Here is a 22,609-nt window from a genome sequence, read left to right as displayed (position 1 = left end):
AAAACAATCGAATGTTGAAGAAATCATTTAATTTTTGCTTTTCTAAATATTAAGTCTCAAAATTATCGCATTTTTTCACGTTTTTGACCTTTTTCACGTTTTTGACCTTATCACGTTTTTGACCTTATCATATGCACGTTTTATGAGCATTTTAAGTAAATTTTGATTATTGGATTTTTTAGAAAGGATATCATGACAATAATGGTAATAAGAAGCCACGCACGCCCTCCGCACCGAGAAAATTATCAATTTTTCGAAGGAAAATCGAGGCATATGTTTATCAAAATGTCTCACATTTTCGACCTTTTCAGTCTTCGTCTGCGCTAATTTGATCAAATACTCTTATGAAGACGCTTAAAATTTATGAAGAATCAATTTGCTCATGGAAGTAACTTGATTTTCAAGCAGACTGAAAAGAAAAAGATCTAGAATGGCAGGCGAAAACATCAAAAAAATTCGAGTCGAAGTGCAAAAATCTTTTTATTGCTCCCGAACTAAGTTTTTGCAATTATATTGGTCCTGTGGTCTTAATGCAATTTTTCGTTGGACTCTTTTGACTCTTCGTCCTCAAGAAGACCTTACTGCTCAATAGTCCATAAGTATTGAAGCATCCAGTTCACCGTGGCAGTTTAAGAGACATTTTATCCCCCTTTAACCACCGCCACTCCACCTCAGTCCTCCCGTGAACCGCACACTCGCCCCTTCCACCCTTGCTCTACATAAATCAACGAGAAGATTTTTGTAGTTTCACGAGCTTCTGATTTGTTCCAAAATTGAGAATAGATGAATATATTTAAAACCGTTGCGGGGACACCTCCGGCTAGTTATTTTAACTGAACAAGTTTTTTTGTTTGAAGCATGTAAATTATTCAGATTATAACCCTAGGGTTAGATATTTACAAGCTTTCGATTTAATCAGTGTTGTTATTAATATAATAATCTTAAAATTGCGGCTGTTCGTTCTCATAGGTAAAAATAGAGTTTGAAGGCTCCTATTTGTCTATTAACGGATACTTTCTTGTGCTGATCGAGCAAAAACTCGGTTAAAACATTTTTAAGCAAGTTTTACTGTTAAAAGTTCATATTGAAAAGGGCAATTGGTTCCATTTTTGAACGCTTTTCAAGGTCAAACATTTGTTACTCCACTTCGTTTTCGTTCTCTTTCTTAAAATAAATTAGTTATAAATAATAATAAGTAATAAATAAATAATAGTAATAAGTAATATAATTTTAATGTAATGTAATGTATTAAGTAATGCAATAAATAATGATAAATAAATAATGATAATAAGTAATAAAATAAATAATATTAAGTAATTACTTCAAATATACTAAACGGTTTCGAATAAATTGTTCTACTTATCGAAAAAAATTTCTACTTAAAAATCAAAGGGTATCATTGTACTAGTTGTCCGAACGGAAGGAATGGATGAAAGAATGCATATTTCTCAAGGTGCAGTTTCCCAGTACTTTGTAATCAGGATCAAATTCTAGCCCTCAGTTTTTAAAGCTAGTTCCGTCTTATTTATTTACTAGTAGCCGTCTCATCTTCTCAGATATTTGTTTGTGCTCCCAATGATGGCTTTTATTTAATAGCCTGCAGTTTAATCATGATTAAATTTGTAATCGTGATTAAATTGTAGCCGTCATATGTTAAAGCCTGAAATCGTCCAATTTCTATGTTAGTAGCCGTGCAATCTTTTGAGATGGTTTTATTGTGCTCCTAATGATGGTTTTTATTAAATAGCCTTCAGTTTAGAAGCTGAATTAAGTATAATTTTAGAATGTAACTGAAACTGTACCAAATTAGAACAGTTTTTGAAACTTAAGCAGAAGTTCTGTCATTTTTTCTTCTTTTTCAGGGCCGAAAGGCTTTAAGCGGGTCAATGGAGGCTATTTTGTGGCAATTCGCCGGCTATATTTTTAGTCCTGTTGGTCTTTTGCTTTTATTTACAAATTTAAAAATTTGAATTGTATTTGTGTGCAGTCGGTTTTCGATTTTCTCACCTGCGGCAATTTAATTTCTGTTTGCGCTGTTTTTTTTCCATCATTTTCTATGAGAATTGTTTTAAAAGGTGATGTGTGTTGTGTGTTCTAGTAATATGTCGTTGCAGTCATTCAGAGTCCTAAAACTGCAATTATTGGTTTTTCAAGACTTAGACGCCATTTGTCTTCGTAAACTAAACTTTTTTTGGATTGATTGTTTGTGCTGTTTTGTTCTTTTGTCAATTATTCTCATCACTGATCGGTCTCATGGTGGAGTTGAGGCATTTTAAATAATGACTCAGACCCCATTTGTCTTCGTAAACTAAGCTTTTTTAGATTGATTGTTTGTTATGTTTTGTTCTTTTGTCAATTAGTCTCATCACTGATCGGTCTCATGGCGGAGTTGAGGCATTTTAAATAATGCGCTGATTTAAATTGCGATCTATCGGTGTGAATGATTTCGACTAATTTATAACTTCGTTTTATTGTTCCGCCACTAAAACTTATTATGGACAGCTCTAAGTGACTCTTGTAGGGGTAATATTTTGTTGTACATATTTTAAAAGGCAACGTTTCGAAGTTTTTATTCTTATCTAACGGTTTTCACTACTTTTCTCGACTTTCTTTAAAAATTCGACATTGAAATAGTTGTTGAAGTGTTCAAGCTTTAGATGGATGAATTAATTACTTTGATGCCACATTTTCATTGACATCGTGAAAACAGGTTTTTGCCAAAAGTTGTTTCTCCTTTACTTTGTCTCGGTGGTTTTATACAAAGTTCGCGATTGTTCTCTAAATTTCCAATATGTAAAGGACTTTCGAACTTGACGTTGTTGGACATCATATCTTCGATAACCATGTTTTTCTAAATGTTTTTGCATTTTTTGGTGTTCTGTTTACTTTCGTAGACGTCTTGCTATATAATGTGTTATTGTATGAGCTGTTTTTTTAAGAGGCTGATAGTGTTGTCTTCAGTTTGTTCAATTCTAATTGTAATTCAGGACTGACGTGCTATGTTTTCTCTGACGTGCTATGTATTGTTTTCTCGGACATTTTTAACTTAATCTATTGGCTTATACTCTTTCGATTTTGAGTAGTTTAAATCGATTGGCGTCACTTCACTGCTCTAAGTAGTAATTGGTTGTCTAATTGTTTCGACCCACTTTAGTGGGTGAGGAACTAAGTACTCAAATAGTTTTTTTCAGTCAATTTTGGCAACGGTTTTCACAACTTTTCACGACTTTCTTTCAAATTTTTTTTGTTTGCCGCTTTTTGTCGTCTTTTTGCCGTCTTCTTTGAGGTTGTACGCTTTCTCTCTCTATTGATATTTAAATAATTGTTGAAGAGTTCAGGCTTTAGATGGGTGGTTTAATGACTTTGATGCCACATTTTCAATGACATAATGGAAAGAGGTTTTTGCACAAAGGTTATTTCTGCTTTTACTTTGTCTCTCGGTGGTCTTATACAAAATTCGCGTTTGTTCTCTAAATTAATATGTAAAAGATTTTGAACTTGACGTTGTTGGACATCATATCTTCGATAACCATGTTTTTCTAAATGTTTTCTGGATTTTTTTGGTGTTCTGTTTACTTTCTTGGACGTCTTGCTGTATAATGTGTTTATTAGATGAGCTGTTCTTTTAAAGAGGCTGATAGTGTTGTCTTCAGTTTGTTCAATTCTAATTGTATGTCAGAACTGGTCGTGCTATTTTTTTGTATTCTTGTTTTCTCTGACAATTTTGACTTAATCAATTGGCCTATTCTCTTTTGATTTTGTAATTTAAATCGATTGGCGTCAGTTCACTGCTATATGTCATACTTGTTTGTCTTATTGTTGCGACCCACTTTAGTTGGTGAGGAACTAAGTACTCAAATTGGTTTTTGCTCATGCAATTTAGGCCGATCGATATATTCATCGTAGATGATTTTGAGTGGTATCGTTAGAAAGTTTGTGTAGAATATATAACAAAAGATTTTTTAATTTCGCTTTTGCGGTGGAGTCATCGAGGTTTAAAGTTTTGTAAACATTTGACCGATTTACGTTGTTCACACCGCATTTTTTTGATAGATTTGTTAAGAAAGTTGTTGAAATTGGTTAAAATAGTATTGATGATTTTTCCTCTAAAAACAGAAAAGTATTGTTAGGCTGTTTGTTGCAATTTCTTGGATACACTCTTTGTTTAAGTTTTTCAAAATTCAGCCCTTCATGAAAAACAGCACGACACAGCATTTTAGTTTCATTTGTTTTATTTTGCGGTAATAACACACCTAAAAACTGCAGACACAATCTTTGTAAACTCCAGGGAAGGCTAGTTTTACTTGTGGCTCCTTTGCGATTGTTCGTGAATTGAAATTTTGCCGGCTTTCGCAAATTTAACTCAATAATTATGAAAAATGCGTCATTTATTTTCTTGTCTTGACTTTTTTGTCAAATTATCAATGTCAATGATATTGGCATCAGTTACATGTTCCTAGGGGACGGTGGCAATAGGAAGGCTAGTTTTGCCTTGATCGTCGGTTCTGAAAGTGCAAAAAAATTGAATTGTGATCAGTTTGTTTATATCAAACAAACTGATCACAATCAGTTTTTCTTTATATCAATGCAAGACAAAAAAGCGATTTAAATCGAGGTGTACTAGTGACAGGTCCAATTGGCTTCCTGAGGAGTTTCATGGAAACCTATCTAGTTTTTCAGTCGAAAGCTTTTGGTCTTTTTTAAAATTACATATTTTAAATAATTGATGGGTTGAGTTTCGAGATTCTTCTTTTTGTCAAATGGTAGCTTAAGGTCAGCAAAGAAAGTTGGCATCGTTTTTCTAACGGATTGAAAAATGTTTAATGCCGTTTTACGTTTTAAGTATCGTTTTTCTGCCTTGAGTCTACGAGTTTTACAAGTTTTTGTTTTTCAGTGAAAATAAATTTGACATCAGTCTTCTATCAGATTTTAATGGAAAATTTAGTTTGTTTTTTTAAGTTCCTTTTTGTAGTTGTTTGACAAACTCCGGATAATTGCTGGCCTTAGCGGCTTGCTTTGGATGAACCAAGAACCTCTTTACTGCTTTCAATGGATAAGCTGAAGTTTTTCTTGACTTTGAAATCAAATGCTGCACTTTGCACTTTTTTCCGGACTTATTACCTATTCTTAGTAACTGCAGGTAACATATGAATTATTGATGTTGAGGATAGGTAGAATTGAACATATCTAAGGTTTTGAGTGCATTGCTTATTGTTTTAAAGGCTATTTATTTATAATTTATTTTTCGATTTTTTTGTTGTCTATTCATCGTTCTTTTTGTAGATCTGTGACATATTATGAATGATGACAGATATCAATGTGTTGTCGTTTTAAAAGATAACATGTTTATTGATTTCAGTTTCTAGCTAGTGTTTTTGTCTGAAATTAATGGTTTTCGAAAAATATATTTTTTTAAAAAAACAATTATAAGTTAAAAAATGTATTTTTTAACTTTTCCTTTTTTCTTTTTAATACTTGTTATCTAGTCTCATTATTCAAAGGTCACGAATCTCATTTTTGGTGTTAAAAGATGACGCAGTTGATTAGATGTTTTTAATATAATAATTATTGTTTCAACGGCTTCGACACCGTTTTCTTGCAAATTTTAATGGAATTTTCGTTTTCGTCAGAATTTATCGTTTGTTGTTGTAGATGTACGACATGTTCTGGGTTATGACAAGTCTCAATGTCTTAATTTTTAGGTTTGAATGAATTAACCTGTTTTTATGAGTTCTAGGGTATCTAAAGGTTTTCATTATTTGAAATTATTTGTTTTCAAGAAAAAAACGTAGTTTTTCTAACTTTGCTGTTTTTGTTGTTTTTTGTCTACTTGTTACTGTGTCTGACCATGGACCGGTCACTTGTTTTTTAGGGTCAAATACAAATCAATTTGTTCAATTTAGGTTCCAGTTGACGCTGTTTTGAATTTAATTTGCTACTTAAAATTCAAAGGGTATCATTATACTAGTTGTCTGAACGGAAGGAATGAATGAGTACACATTTAACAAGCTGTAGTTTCCCCAGTACTTTTTATCAGGATCAAATTCTAGCCGTAAGTTGTTAAACCTAATTCCGTCTTATTCATTTACTAGTAGCCGTATCATCTTTGTCTTTGGCGTTATTTGTTTTATTACGAAACTTGAGTTGGCAGCATTTTTTTCATACGCCAATTATTTTTGATCGAATTTTTTGGAATGTTTCTATCTCTTCATTTAGTCAACAATTCAGCCAAACTTTTGGATAAGCGGGTCGGAGTCTTATGTGCAAATGCATTTTACCAAGTCTCCTTGTTTGTTTTTCAAATTATTACAATCTCTGATAACATCAATTGAGACCACCTTAATGAAAGCACAGCCCGTGTCGATCGGTAATTTTGATGGAGTGTATTTGAAACACGAAATGAATTGCTTGAACAAAAAGTGTTTAGGTCAGTTTGACGAGAAAAGAGATTGGTTTTCTGTTCATGTCGTTTTTCTGAGGGAGAGCCAGAAAAAGTAGGTGTAAATAGAAATTTTCACTAAGCGAGCAAAATTTTATCACGTGAGACTATTTTCAAAGCAGTTTTATAGTTTTGACTTTTTAAGTAAATGATGTTTCTATCAATCATCCTAAGTGGTAACGGTGCGTTTGGAAGCATTTTGTATCATCTGAAGCGAATATTACGCTTTTAGTATCAATTTACCATTTTGCCTTGTTTTAAGCTTCTTCAGCAATTTTTAATTTCTTCAATTTTTGACAGAATTTGAGGAGTTTTCTGGCTGGAACCTGTTGTCTCCAATTTGATTGATTTTTGAGCTGTTTTTGTTGAAGAAATTTAAATAAATTTGAGTATATTTTTGCCGATTTTTGTGTTTTTTTTACTTCTTTTAAATCTATTTCTGATTTTGCTTCACATTGTAGTTTTTCTGTTTAACTCTTAGTTATGAACAATTCCATATGTATTGCTACTTTGAAGTGAAACTTGAAAGCTAGACAGGGCATGTTCACTGAAACAATTATACAAATTTCGATTTTTTCCTGGTCTTTTTCTTACTGGTTTTGAAAATTGTTTAAAGTTTCTTTGCAAAGTTTTGGGTGGGTGACTGATGTAGCAAAAGTTTTTTTGTTCCCCGAATTATGGGTCGGAAATCTAATTTTAATTTGTCGCTTTCTGGAGAATATGGTTTGATTTTTTAGAATAATCTTTTTGACTTTGTCAAAATTTTGCGTTCCTCGGTTTTTTCTGAACGAATTCATCACTTAGTCTGTCAAATTGTAATACTTTGTTACAAACTACTTGTTTTTATTTTGCAAGTTTTTTGCAGCAGTTTGGAGTCGCAACTTAAAGTAATTTTTATCAGATGTCTTATCAGTTTTTGTCAGTTGCTTTTTGAGGCTGGCCAGTTTTTTTTACTGCTTGTTTTTTTTACACCATCAAATGAATATTTGTTTACTTAATTTCGGCGCTGTTTCAATATTTTGAATGAAATTTTTTGACTTCTTCAGGCTAGTTTCCTTATTCGCTCATTCTGCTCAAAGTGCTTTTAAAAATCAGTTGCTCAGCAAAGCAATCCAAAATGAATGGAGCACTCTTAAATAGAAACGTGGCACTCTTAAATTGAAACGGGAAACACATAAAGCCCAATTATAGATGCCCGCTACTTGAACTTTGTTCTTATAAGGCATAGTTATCATCTCTAATGCAAATCTGCAGTAATTAAACAAATTTGTATAAGTTTTTTATTTTTTTATTTTCGTGTTTTGAATTCGTCACTAAGTTTTTTTTTAAGCTTATTGCTGCATTCATTCATTGATTATAGCGTCAATGTAATTAATACCAAAAGTTTGAAGCTAAAATCAACAAATGAATGCAACAATAAGCTTTAAAAAACTTTTATTGACAAACTCAAAGCACGAGAAAAAAAATAAAAAAAATTGTAATAATTTTGTATACGAAACTCGAGTTATATCACGGAGCTCGAGCTAATTGTCAGTATTTTTATTACTCTTTATGGCTTGTTTTTACTGAGATGCCGATTTTCTGTTCATGCTTTCTCGCATTTGATCGAGAGCCTTGGTTTTCAACATGAGGATCTCAAAATTATCTACAATTAGAATCTTCAAATGTGAGATTGTATTAGGCTCGTTTTGTTCAAATGGTCTCTGGTCAGATCCAGCAGTATCTGGTTGTGCATTTAATTCTTTGGATTGTATTTGGGAAATGTTGGTACTTGCCAATCCCAATATTTGTTTTGCTTTAACTTATTATGCCGCTTTTTCGACATTTTTGCGAGAGATCTTTTTTGCTTTCTCAGCGATTTTAAGTGTCCAGTATTTCAACATTGTTCTAATTAGTCTTAGTTACCAGGTCTAATGTTTAGTGATATGGATACTAATCTTATTCCCTGCATCCTCTTCTTAAGAAACTTACTGCGCCCGACTACGAAATGAAATAAAATAGTACACACTTTTTTTGAAGCAATCAACTTCTTGTATTCTTGTTGAATACCGCCGTCAGCTTCTCAATGTTTATTTTTTACGCGCTCTTTTTTAAAATGTGCTTTATAACTGACTGTTATAACTGAATAGATATTAATTTGACTTATTGAATTACGCAATATAGTGAATACGGACTTATTGAATTACGCAATTTGCTCATTGTCAATGGAGCAAAATCTAAAGAAGCTGTATAAACCGATAAAGCTAGGTCATAGTGCATTAGGTTATCAAAGTTCATTAGCGAGTGATAGCTGACATTAGTTTACAGGTTAATTGCTTTCAATTCAGAAGCTGAATTAAATTTAGTTTTTAGTTTTAGAATCCAAATAAAATTGCTCGCCAAAATAGAACATTTTTGATGCTTAGAAAAAATCTGACTTTCTAACTGTTTTTTATGTTTCATTACCGATTTGTGTCAACAGCGGCTTCTTTCCAGCACTATGCTGTCTATGTTTTTGATGGGCCCATTCGATGCCGGCTATTTTTGCGAAATCTGTTGAGAGTATTTACTTTGGAGTTTGCTTTTTAATTCAAAAGCAAGTAAATTTACTGTAAACGTCTTTTTATGCAAAATCTTTGCTTGGCCGTTTTGAGTTTAGTAATGTTTTCGCTATCAACATTTTTTTTGCGTGATCTAAACTTTTTTCTCTCATTCTCAAATGTGAGCGGCTGAACTCAAGTGGCGGCAGTTCACTGTTAAAAGTCAAATGAAAAGTCCATGGTTGATTTTTTTTTCATTTTAAATTTTATTATCGGTTATAGTGAAAGATTGCCACCTCTACTGACGTAATTTGAAGCCCTTTTTCTCTGTACCTCGACTGAAGCAAGCTGCAGTAGATTTGTGCTCGCACTAGTCGTTCGAGAGCAGTTCGTCAGACATTAGTCGGTTTTGTTTTTTGAAGCTCTAAAATTTTTACTTTTTTGCCCGAATAAACAAAAGGTCAGTTCCTTCCGTGAGCGACGGTGTGGCTCGAGATTTGTGTTGCAGAACGAAGCTTAACGAGGTCTTTAGCTAACTGTAACTGATTTTTTTTATGGTAAGAACATTTTGTAATAGCCACCCTTAGCTCTTTAGCAGGCTATTATTGCGCTCCTATTTTACAATCCAAAAAATTTGAATTGCATTGGTGCTCTGTTTTTTTTCGTAACATGTTTTTACACATCTTTCAATGACTTTGATCTTTCAAAGCAGGATAAACCGGTAACGCCCATTGGGCATCAATTGTCATTAGAAGCCCTTAGCTAGTCCGTCAAGTGCTTGTTCTGATGCAGCTGCTGGGAAGGCCATAATTCAAGGTTTAAAGGTCATTTTAAGGAGTTATTTGGTACAATTTATCTCTTTATCATTTTCGAGTTTTTTGAGCAATCTTAATTTGACGTTTGTCAAAGTTGATAAAGGTCGTTTTGCAAGACACAATTATTTTTATGGCCATTTTGTGATCTATGTTTCGGCACTGCGAAGAGAAACAAGCAAAATAATACTAGCATTTTTTTCAAGTTTTTTGAAGCTTTTTGTCAGTTTTTGAGTTTTCTGCCTAAGATGCCAGAGAACCTCTTCTAGTGTTTTGTAGAATTCTGCATAGTGTCTATTGGCAATGGATTGTTTTTCAACATTTTAAGAACATGAATTTTAGGAAATTTTTAAAAGTTTTTTGTCATTCTTTTGTATTCAGGGGCTTGGGAACATTCTCTGAGGTTTGATAGTAGGTTACTGTATAGTTAATAGTGGCAACGGAAGGATTTTAACTTTTTAATTTGACGAATTTTATCAATTTTTCTGATTTAACTTGAAATTTTTTCAAGTTGAATGTTTTTTTTTAGTTTTTCAAGCCACAGGGGCCAGGTAGCGTCCTCTGTGGTCTAACAATAGGTTGCTGCATAGTTTTTGAAGCAAGGGAATGGGTTGCAACATTTTAAATTTGCGAATTTTTGCATTTTTTGAGAAAATTTAAATTTCTAAATTTTCTGAAAATTATTATCTTTTTCCGAGTTGATCGATTTTTTTGGGCTATTGAAACGTTTTAAGGCTTGAAATTGGATTACTGGGTAGTTTCTGGAGACAATAAATTGGTTCTGAAGATGTTAATATCACGAATTTTAGCAACTTTTTTGAAACTTTTATTAAATTTTGCAATTTACATTTTTTAATGTATTTGTCGTCTTTATCGAGTTTTTCTATCTTAAGCCAATAAATCCTTTTCAAGTTATTGGATATATTTAAATGGATACTATTCGGCCCCCAGGGTAAAAGCTTCAAGAGTTTTAGCGATTGTTATTTTTTTGCTTAATTAGCTCGATTGTTTTTCAACTTTTGAAACTGTTTGTATTTTCGGCTGGCTTTGTTCAATTGATCTGCTGGTCAGATATAATGGTTCCAGTTTTTAGTTGGATTGTATTTCAGGACTTTTCATGCTTTATTCTTTACTTTGTTAAATACAAATTTTTTTCGCTTAACTCATTCGGCAGCTTTTTTGACATTTTGCGTGAAATGTTTTTGCTCTTCTTCAGGCTAGTATTCGCTAGCCTGAACGTAACGGCAGTATGTCTAACATCTTTAATACAAAATAATTTGCACTTTAAAAAGCTTTCTATCGTCAGTGTTTTTTTACATTTTTTTTCTGTTCCTTGTATCCCATCTAAGCTATGGGAATCAATGGCGGCTATTTTCCGGCAAGCTGCCGTTCATGTTTTTTTTCTTTAAGTTATTAATTCAAACTGTCTGGTTAAGCACATGTTATCATCTGAACAGTATGATTGATTCATAATTTTCAGCAGTTGTTTTTTTTTTTGCTTTTTTGATGAGTTTTCTGAATAGTTAAGTATTTTTGCTATGAATGTGCTGTTTGCTTTTTCTGCCTTTAAATTCCTTCGAGATTGCTGCCAACTGTTGTCATTTGTGCTTGGTTTTGTTTTCCCATTATATCTCTTTCGAGAAGTTTTTGCTTCTTCAATTCGCGGAGTTCTGATTAAAATTAGCCTGCTTTTGTCTATTTGGTGAAATTCTCCTATTTGCGTTTTTTGGCTCCTTCATTTTCGTTTACCTAAGGCTCTAGTTTGATTGTCCCTTAAGGCAAAATGAAATCTTTCATATTTCAGAGGATGAACAAAAAAATGGATTGATGATAAATTTTTTAAAGCTACAGTCTCTCCAATGCTTCAATTTTTATTTTTTTTTGCTATAAATAGTCTCTACGAGCCTGTTTTTTACGTAAAACTTCTCGCGACCAAAAATTTGATGTGTTTCTGGTGCACGTGAAAAAATTTTGAATTAAGTTTAATGTTTCAAATTGTTTGTGTCTGATTAAATGCCGCTGTCAGAATCTCATCAGCTTTTATTTTGGCGCGTCCCTTCTTTATTACAATACAAAGAACTTGGATTGTATTGGTGCTCTGTCTTTTTTGTGAGATGTTTTCAAACCTTTTCCAGTGTCTTTTGCCGATTGTTCTATTTTTTTTAGTTAAAACTGATTTTTTTTGTCTCTTGATTCTATTGAGTGTTGCTGTAAATGGGTTTGAGTAGCAGTTTTGCGTAAGTTATTTCTATGTAATCATTAGATTATGGGAAAGAATTGGGTACATCTGATAGTAGTTTTTTGCTGAAGGTTTATTGAATTGCTTGAATTGCTTGTTTTCACAGTTTCGGTTTGGAAATGTTCTGGCTCTATTTTCCTTTTTTGTCGACTGACGCCTTTTTTGTTCTTTTCGCAAGCTGCAAATTGGCATTTTTTGACTTCTCATGTCGACCTTCGATTCCTTTTATTTGCTTGACGTCATTTGGGTTTCTGAACAGCCGTGAGTTTTCAGCTTGATGGCTTTTTGAAAAATCTTAATTGACTTTCTCTCAATAACATTTTGAACACTTCTTTGTAGGTCATTCGAGGTTATTCGAAACCGTCTCAAGTGCAGCAAGAGGGAGAGCTATTTAATGAAGCATGCTGCAGATAAAGCTTCCCCAGTGAAACTAAAGCGGGTATTATGACAATTTTTGAAAAGATTAATCAATTTTATGTTTTTTGTTTCCACGGCTTCATCAACTGAGCTTCCTAACTGTTGCTCTACCAAATTTTGCTGTCGAGACAGTTTATTTCGCTGCTATTTCTACAATAGGTCGGCTGTATTTTTCTCTTCCCTCTTAGACACCAATGGCAGTCAGATTGGCTGTTTTATTTTTTGGCAGTTTGTCGACTTTTTCATGAGTTACTATTATAATCTGACATGCTTCGTGCTTTGCATGGAATTTTATAAATACTAGAGATCTTTATGCCTTGACTTTTCCAGGTTCCATAAGCCATGATCTAAAGTGAATTCCGCATGCACTCAGTTAACAACGAAGCAGCGAGTTTGATGTTGGATTCGCCCAGCTGCCTTCTTTGGGAGGGAATTCGGACACCCCCATGATTTCGTACAGAACTGAAGAAACTCTACTTCTGAGCGAATCATAAGCATTGAGGAAACTGCTATTCAACTACTGTTACCAACTGCTCTGCTTTCACGTCTCAGAATCAAATGAAATCATCAATAGCCCTGCTGACCAATTCATGCCCACAATAATTCATCACAATGGTCTCAACTACACTTTAGGTATCTTCTCTAATCTATCATTTGCATTTTGCGCTTTCTCTTCTCTGAGTATGTCGCATACGTAATTTGTCGAGTGAATTCGGCTACCGTAATTTAAAAATATGCACACAATATTCTGTTCATGCCTTTTCCTAACATTTTTCTTGTACTCGTTATGGGGCTTATGAGTCGTCGTCAATTGATATATATTTTTGTTATAACATAAAACTGAAATGGTGCTAATTTTCTCTTCAATTTGATCTATTTTAAAAATAGTTGCCTAGTTTAAACTTCAATTAAGTTTTATCTAAACTGATTTGAAAGCAGCATCCCAAGTAACGATCGGTAATGTCTCTCTCTCTGAAACGGGAGAGAGGAGGAGTAGAAAACATGTGAGTGATAATCAGTTTACCTGTAATCAATTCACAGTGGGCGCAGTCTCAAATGCCTATCCAACACAACATGTTGTTGTGGCCCCAGTGTTAATACTTAGCTCACAGCATTGCTGAGCCTTGGGCTATTATGGCTAGAGTGGTCTAATATTTTCAATCTATTTTCTTTATCTTCCAGTGATGATGATGATTTGATACTTTTCTCACTACCAAACGGCGCAGCATGAGGTCTAATTATTTCTAATTATTTAAACCAAATTAGTTTAATTAACAAAATTTGCCCTAGTCTTTACCAATGTGTAACGTGAGTGTTTGAATGTTTGCTTTGAAATGGTCAGAATGCGAATCAACGTTAAAAAATTGTTTCCGACTCTGCCCGCTCCTCGCCCTCCCCTCGTAACACCAGAAAAGATGCACCTAATGATTTAACTGACAAAAATTTAAATCTAACAGGGAACAGTTGCCAATGTTGTTTTGTAGTTCTAAACATAACTGATTAGATATTGTTTATTATTCTCCTGTTTTACTTTGGAATATTTTGTGCTGCTCTAGTCTCAGAGACTATTTTCTTACCAAGTTCTATTTAATATGTGTAAATTACATCATTCAAGTTTGTCTATTTATGATGTGTATTCTCAGCATGCACACTAAACAGTACTGGCCCAACATAAAACAAATTCATCATTCTTTCGAAATTCCCAAGAAGTTGCGCAAAGTAGTTTGAAAATTGAAATGTGAAGTTGAGGATGATAGTTGGTTCGGTGGTGATGTGTGTATGCGTATGTTAATCGTCGTCTTCGAATCAAGATGTCTCTTCTCATAGAACTCGCCACTCTTATTACACCAATGTTTTATTGCCCTGTGGCTATATTGTGATTCGAATTAATGAGAAGTGGAAACTTATTGCTGCCCCGACCAACGTTCCCGAGCTTTTTCCTACTATGCAACGATAAATGTAACATCTAAGTATGCTAATAGTACACAATCAGCTACGTATACATTTTTATACATTTTTGGTTATGGTTGTTTGGTCGTGGCAGAACGTCTTGTTATGTAGATAGATCAATACTGGAATTTTTCAAACTTGTTTCTTATCATATAATATCATTTCTAATTGAATAGTATTCACTAATTGTTTTTGATTATCCATTAAATAGAGGTACGGAAAGTTTATGAACATATTCGGTATCAAGATGACGGGTGCAGCCGAATAGTTTCTGCATTTGAACAATGTGAATTGAAAATAATTTTTGTTTCTGATAAAGCAATTCAGCCCTCAGTTGTTTTCCACTTTGTCGAGGTTCAAACATGGCTGGATGGATCCAGGAGAGAGTACGGAAAATGTGGGTATTAAAATGTGAGTTATCCTAACTTACAAGCATAAAGGACTTAATAGAATTCAATATTTGCTTGCGTCATTTACAGAGTATCGCAACGTTGTAAATCGAAAATTTAAAGGAGCACAACTTCAATATTCAGAGGAATTGAAAAAATTGAATCCTCAGAGATGGAATTTCATTAAGAAAAAAATTGGACCGTAAAATAGCAGTCATATATCACTGAAGTTGATCTGAATGGTAAGAAAACGAGAGATAAAAAGTCGATCTAACGCTCTTAAAATTTTGAGAAAAATGGGCATCTAAAGGGGAGGTTTGTTCCATTGAACGCTGAAAAAAAAACAAAGTAAACTTTTAAACAGTTCAACTTCAGAGCCTTGACTTTGAGAGAAATCTATGAAGTTATTGACAACAATGCACTAGGCCCGGGATTACATCAATGCTTGCGAACTGAAATCTGGAAAATACGCTAGTGGAACATCTTCAGATTATAGTTAAGGATTGTATGCGAGCAAACGTTTTCCGAACGATTCTAAAGGATGCACACATTAAACCAATTCACGCAAAGGGACCTCTTTATGCTTTGGCTAATTAGCGTCATATTTCCGTAACACCAACTTTGCAAATTTTTTAGACTTAATCAGTTAGTCAAATACTTTGGAATAAAATGAGCTTTTGAACAGAAAGCAATTAGGCTTCCAATAGAATAAGTATTCAACTAATGCTGTGCTTTAATTTATTGAAAGTAATAAGAAATATGGAAGATAACTACGAAACAGGTGATGTATGCTTGCATCATGCAAAAGCTTTCAATTGATTATCACAAAAAATTGGCTCAGGAAACTGCAATCTTCAACTTCTTTCGATAATTTCATTTCGTTCTAACAAACAAAACACAATGCGTAAAATCGGTTACTGAATTATCAGAGAGGAACTGCTAATCATGGTGTTCCTCAAGGAAGAGTGCTAGGACTTGTTTTTCTGTTATACGTCAATGATTTCTGAAAAATTTGAGGGTGGAAATAGCATTTTTCAGTTTGCGGGTGACACTAGTTTTTTTTGCAAATTTCATTATAATAAAGATATCCCATATTTTTTTTGAATATTAAACGAAACCGACAAATACCTGATAGGGAAACAACTCATTAAAAATCGACGAAACGGGCATTACTTTTAAAAGTCATACTAATGCAGACCAAGAATTTTCTTTTGAAGGTGAAGTTATTAACACGCCCATACTTTTCGTTATCTAGGAGTACAAATTGATTAAAACGGAACCTTTGAAGACTAACTAAACTAATTCTCAGTAAAATGGCTAATGTTATTCGTTCTCTGTATTTCGCAAGAAAAAAATTCTTTAGAAGTAAGAATTATATCCTCAGATTAATTGGTATCTCATCTTTTTTTGAGCGGAATATTCCTTCGAACTATTATGGCAAAAATAAAAAACTCCACAAATAAGCAAATCAACCAGTGAATTAGTTTGTATTTTTGACAAAAAATTGATCACTCGACAGACCTTCTCATTAAAGATAGTATCTTGTCAGCCAAGTTTTTCATCTCGAAAGCTTTTTGAAATCTTAAATAGGTATCAGAAACTGGGGAACATACGAATAATTAAGAACTTTTACTAGTCGCCTAAAAGCTGGACAGAATAAGAGAACAAATTAAGTTGTTTTGAAAATGAAAACGTAGTGGAGTAACAATTCCTTGATCCTGAAGAGCATTCACAATTGGAAGAAATCGCCCGCTGCAGTATAAACTTAAAAAACAAAACTTGTTTTAGAAATTTTTTAACCGAATTTTTGCGCGATCAGCGCAATAAAATACCAGTTAATACAAATAGGAGCAATCTATTTTTTATGAGAACGGACAGCCACGATTTCAAGATTATAGTTTTAAAAAATGATAACTGTGTCTAATTTGTGTAGTATTTGAATGCTTGTTTATATAGAACCCGAGGGTTTTAGTCGAATAATTTAAAAGTTTACTTCAAAATAATCAAAGAAGTCGGAAGTATTTGTATTTAAATGTGCAAAGTTGTGCGGAAATTCACTTTTTACTGTCGATACAAATCCTAGAAAGTAAACCAAGTTGTCAGCGAAAATAATCAATACTAACTAGAGCAAATATTTGTTGCGACCCCGTTTTAGTGGGGGAGAAGAACTATATACTCAACTGGTCGTCTTGTTTGTTCTATAATTTTTCGTCGATCGGTAAGTTCCTTGTTCACAGTTGTGAGTGGTATCTTTAGACAGCCCGCCAGGTGTAGAATATCAAAATAAAAAGATGTTTGATTTTTCTCGAGGAGTTATTGAGGTTTGAAGCTTTGTGGGCATTCGGCTCATTACAGTTGTTTTTTATTCTGATTTTATTTTGGATTTTCCGTAATATTTGCTCAAATTTCGATCAATTATGCTTAAAACAGGACAACATTGTTAACGACGGGGTTATTGGCTTTATGTTTAAGGAGTTGCTGAGTTGTTTAATCCCATCATTTGGCTATATTTTTTTGAAAAGTCAGCATTTTTTTCTCATTCAAATGGTACTGAAAATTCTGTAGACAATTATGTCCGAATTATCTGGAAAGGCAGCTCTTCCGCTTCTAAGTGTTCTGGAACTAACATTTTTTCGACATTTTGCTAATGGAAGTCGACATTTTCCGATGTTCATCAGTTATTTTTGATAGATCACGATTTTTTGTTAATACATCTTATGTTACGTCTTTTTAACAAATGGGCAGCGATAGCAATGCCAATTTTAGGCTCGCCGACGTTTTCTAAATAAAAAAATAATTAAAATGTTTTAGCGCGCTGCTCTTTCAACAATGTCTTTTAAAAATCTCAGAATTTTTTCCATTTAAAGACAAGTCTGTTTTCAATTAGAGGATGAATTAATTTCAAATGAAGCCAATTAACAAATACCTTCAGAGAAGAAGCTTATTGTTTTTACGGCTCTGACCAAGTGTTTTTAAGCTTTTACTTAATTTCTGCCAGTTTTTGCTGTTCTTTCTGTAATCATATGACTTAGTCTCAATAATTAGAGGTCCAACTTGATATCTGAAGAGGTGATATTGAAGGTATATAATGCTTTCAGTAGATACCTGACGGCTTTTATGCCTATGAAAATACTTGTAAGAAAATATCATTGAATGTATGAACGTTGCCACCTTCCTAAGCTTATTTTGTCACAACTTGTAGCTCAGTCTGCTTCTATCTTCCTTCTAGTGAAAACAAAACTACTCCTAAGAGCGGTTTCGTATTAATTATTGTGTCTTATGACTTTGTAATTGTTAAAAATTGTGTTTGAATATCCCTTCCTTGTTATTTCTGTCCGAAGTTGTGTAGTCATAGTGGTGACGGGTCCCATCTTCTTTTGAGTGCAGCAAAGATTGTTTTCTTTACACTTTCACGTTTTGACGAATGGTTTTATGGTTCCAGGACCACAAGTTTTCTCTATTTTTGGTTTTTGGATATTTGCGTTTATTTGTGTTTTACTTGGTCGATTGTCATATTTTTACGTTAACTAAAGGTATCACTTGCCTTGCAAGAAAGTTGAATGGAACATATAACATTTGTAGTGAATAGTTTACGGTTTCGACACTTTCGCGAACTTCATTGATTATTATATTTTTTCTGTACTTTTTTTTTTAAAGTTGCGCGACATTTTCGGAGTAATTGAAGTTCTCAATGGCTTTCTAAGAAGGAAGAAGTAAGTTTATTCAATATCTTCGGTTGATAGCTCGTGGTTTTAATCACTGTTATTTTATTTGGTTCAAAGGAACTCCAATGTATTTTTAAGCTTTTCAACTTCTTGTTTTTGTCATCATATACATTGCCTCATCCATAACAGGTGTCATCCTATTTTTATGAAGGAAATCCATATCTCTGTTGATTTTTGGGGTTAATTTGTTGCTTTATAGCTTGGTATCACTGAAGAAAGGTACCATTGGCTTCTCAAGAAATTGCACATGAATCTTTCCAGTGTTTTTGAGTTTGAGTTTGATGATCTTAATCATTGCTGAAGATATTTGGTTTCCCAGAATTCAGTGGGTTTTTCAAGTTTGCCCCCTTTTTGTGATCTTTTTTTCATTTTTGCTTTTTATCATGCTTTTGTAGTCGTATGAATTTTGTGTGGATAATGACAGGTACCAATGGTCTGACACGGATGTATAAGGGGAACTCATCACTGATTTCAGTTGATAGCTTTTGGTTTTATTGAATTTGAAAATAATTTTTTTCAAAAATGGAATCATGCGTTTGAACCTTGCCCCTATTTTCAACTTTTATCTGAGGTAAATCATGGAGAACTCCCATTCAGTTTTTAGCGAAGCAAATTTCAACGTATCTTTTGGTTTTTTTTATTTTAACTCATATTTTTTTTTCAAATTTGGGATTTTACGAAAGTATTCTAGATACTTTTTCAAAAATTATAGATTTTTTTGTTTTTTTCATATAATCTTTTCAACAAGAGAACCCATTGATGTTGAAATGAGACCTAGGTGAATATTTTTTATTTTTCAAATAATAATTCATGGCTTTGAAGGCTTACACGCTCTGTTTTTGTAAAATTTTCTGAAATTTTGAAGGTCTGTTGTTTTAGTCTCTCTATCGGCAGGTGTCATTGGCTTACTTGGCGCTAATTGGAAAGCTATCTAGTATTTTTTTGGTTGAAAGCCTGTGGTAGGTATGACTACTGACTTCCTTTGGTTTCAAAAAGTTCAATGAATTTTTAAACCGTTTCCCGTTTTAATCCTTTTGTCTAATTTCCGAGTATTATTAGCAAAAAACTCAACGGTCCTCTAATGCGTTATTAATGAATTCATTCAGTGGCTTGAGCGAACAACATTTTAAAATTTTACACTCCAAACAGTATGCAAAAATCAGAATAATCTCCATCTGTAGTATTGTGTATATGAGTGCTTCTGCTTCATGGACCGACCTCTATCAATGCATAAATTTGCCAATTTTGCATTTATTATTAGCATATTTTTTACTAAAATTTTCTTAATTTAATATTTCTTGTTATTTTTACTTAAAAAAACAATAATAAAAAATAATTTTATATATATTCTCTCCAAGTTAATAATAGTCTAAGACTCATAGAATCTAAGACTCATAGAATCCAAATTAACAATAGAATCTAAATGTAACATTACTATCTCTAATGCCTTTATCATCAAATGGATCTATAGCTATCTTATACTGTTCTTTAGTTTCTAAATGATGCTTCTTACTATGAATAGTATAATTAGTTACATACTTAGTTTTACCTTCGTATATAGCATTAGTATATTCCTCCAAATTAATTTGGTTTCTAATAGTAGCCTTGGTTATTCCTCTTAACTTCTTTTCTTCTCCATTAACTGAGGTGTAACAATATGCTTTAGCTTTAAAGAAACAAGCTTCTATAATAGTATAACTAGGTATTTCATCTTTCAAATCTTTAATCTTTCAAATCGTGATGCCGAATAGGTATTATTGTATGGTTTTCCAAGCACGGATTTTGCGGATCATTTAGAAATTCCTCTCAAATGAAGGTTTCCAAAAAACAGCACAATTCAAGCACAAATGAGGAATACACTACCCCGAAAAGCAATCTAAAGCTAAATTAGGATTCCAGGTGGAACTTTGGGAATCAGTTTTTGTTCTTGCGTTAAGATAGGCATAGGAATATAGTACACCGAGCGCAGATTTGCCTTCGATTTTTGTCGAACCAGACTTGGCATTCAGAACGAACTGAATCAATGGGATTCAATAATTCTGAGTTTCTGAATTCCAAAAACTAAACTAAGTCCTAAATTGAACGCCAAAATTACTTTGAACACAAAAAGAATTATCTTTGAAAAAAAAGTAGTTTTCAAAGTGGGAAATATTTTTTGTGGAAAGTTGGAGTTAATGTGTGAAGTGGGGTTACTCGACAACTAGAATATATCGTTAGAAAAATTGCACTCCAGCAACCGGCAAGGCCCTGAGTTTATTTTTAGCTAGCTGAAGCACCAGGACGCTAGCCCCAGTTGACGAGGGCAATAAGGAGGGCAAGACATGTACATCTTTGCTAACTTTGTTTTATACTTTGTTAAGGAATTTGCTCAAAAACAGTACGAAGTGTTTGTCATATGAAAAGTAGCTGTGGAACTGTTATATACACTGTTCATTAAATTATCACTGATTCCAGGCAGAAAAAAATTTCGCCGAAAATCTGTAGTCTGACCCAGCTCATCCAAAATTCGAATTAATTTCCTGCCAAATGAGGAACAGATAGTAATGTGTATATGAGTGCTTACGCTTCATGGAGAGACCTCTATCAATGCATAAATTTGCCAATTTTGCATTTATTAAATTTTTCTAAATTTAATATTTCTTGTTATTTTTACTTAAAAAAACAAAAATAATAAAATTAATTTTATATATATTCTCTCTCCAATACTAAAAAAATAATTTATTAATTTAAAAATTTAATAATAGTCTAAGACTCATAGAATCTAAGACTCATAGAATCTAATTTAACAATAGAATCTAAATTTACCATCACTATCTCCAATGCCTTTATCATCAAATGGATCTATAGCTATCTTTTACTGTTCCTTAGTTTCTAAATGATGCTTCTTACTATCAATAGTATAATTAGTTACATACTTAGTTTTACCTTCATATATAGCATTAGTATAATCTTTCAAATTAATTTGGTTTCTAATAGTAGCCTTGGTTATTCCTTTTAACTTCTTTTCTTCTCCATTAACTGAGGTGTAACAATATGCTTTAGCTTTAAAGAAACAAGCTTCTATAATAGTATAACTAGGTATTTCATCTTTCATCTTACTATTTCTGAGTTATGTAATATACCACTTTTCCTATTCATTTCTTTTTTCTATAGTACTATCTAAAGGAACAATCGAACTCTTTCTCGAAGTATTCATATCTGGCTTTATACATAAACAGATTAGCTTTCTCTAATATAACAAAACCAATATAATTAAACTTTTCTAACTTAACATTACCTTTTGTTTTATGTACAACCACCCATCATCATCCAACTCTACAGCATATTTAAAACTAATACTTTTTACTAATTTAATATATTTATCTACATCATTAGCCTACTCTACATCTTGTCTATTTTACACATTTTCTATTGTTTTCCATAGAAAGTATTCTTCATTAACTTAAAGAATATCATCAAATTTCTCTCCCTTAGCTTTAGCTTCTTTTCTTTTCTGAATAATAAGCTCAATATAAGGCTTTAACCATTCACTTTTACTATACTCTAACTTTTGCTTAATTGTAATATCATCTAACTTCAATCTTTTATCCAAATACCAATCTAACATCTCTCCATCAATTACATAGTCTACCTTATCTGTTAACTTTAACATCAACTTCTCATTAGGTTTATATCCTTTCTTTATATTTTTATTTCGATAGTCAGTAAATTGACCAATCTCACATTTTTATCTTTTCAGGAAAGAATGGATATCGCTTTGTTTTCTGTTTCAAGTCATCATTATAATTTACATCAATGGTATAGATATAACCTATATTAGAGCTAGATCTAGTGCGTACTATTTTATCACAAACTTTGATTTCTCCAGTAGTTAATGCTTGTACCATAGCAGAAGCATGCAATGAGTTGACTTCTAAGTACTTTAGATAAGTTTCTTTCCCAGTATACCCACGATCTATTTGTTTATTTATGCATTTTACCTGACATTGACCTAATACTGAAGCTAACCCTCCTCTAATACCTTGTTGTATTTTATCATAAAAATTAACTGTTTTTTCTTTATAAATTTTAAGTTCAACATTAGTATATATTAATCCACATAACCAAGTCAATCCATGA

General features: G+C 32.7%; 1 protein-coding gene across 1 annotated transcript in view; it reads left to right on the top strand.

The window, feature by feature from the left end:
* Positions 1-14,091, top strand: part of LOC142358715 (uncharacterized) — a 405,321-nt gene extending 391,230 nt beyond the window's left edge. Inside the window, exon 10 of the mRNA XM_075410248.1 lies at positions 12,757-14,091. Within this exon, the coding sequence (XP_075266363.1) occupies positions 12,757-12,772 (16 nt within the window). The 3' untranslated portion in view covers positions 12,773-14,091. The remainder of the gene's footprint in view (positions 1-12,756) is intronic.
* Positions 14,092-22,609: the final 8,518 nt, after the last annotated feature.

Source organism: Convolutriloba macropyga, chromosome 2 (assembly GCF_964194025.1).
Source record: "Convolutriloba macropyga chromosome 2, txConMacr16.3, whole genome shotgun sequence".
NCBI classification, from domain to species: domain Eukaryota; kingdom Metazoa; phylum Xenacoelomorpha; order Acoela; family Convolutidae; genus Convolutriloba; species Convolutriloba macropyga.
This window is presented reverse-complemented; position numbering and strand designations above follow the sequence as displayed.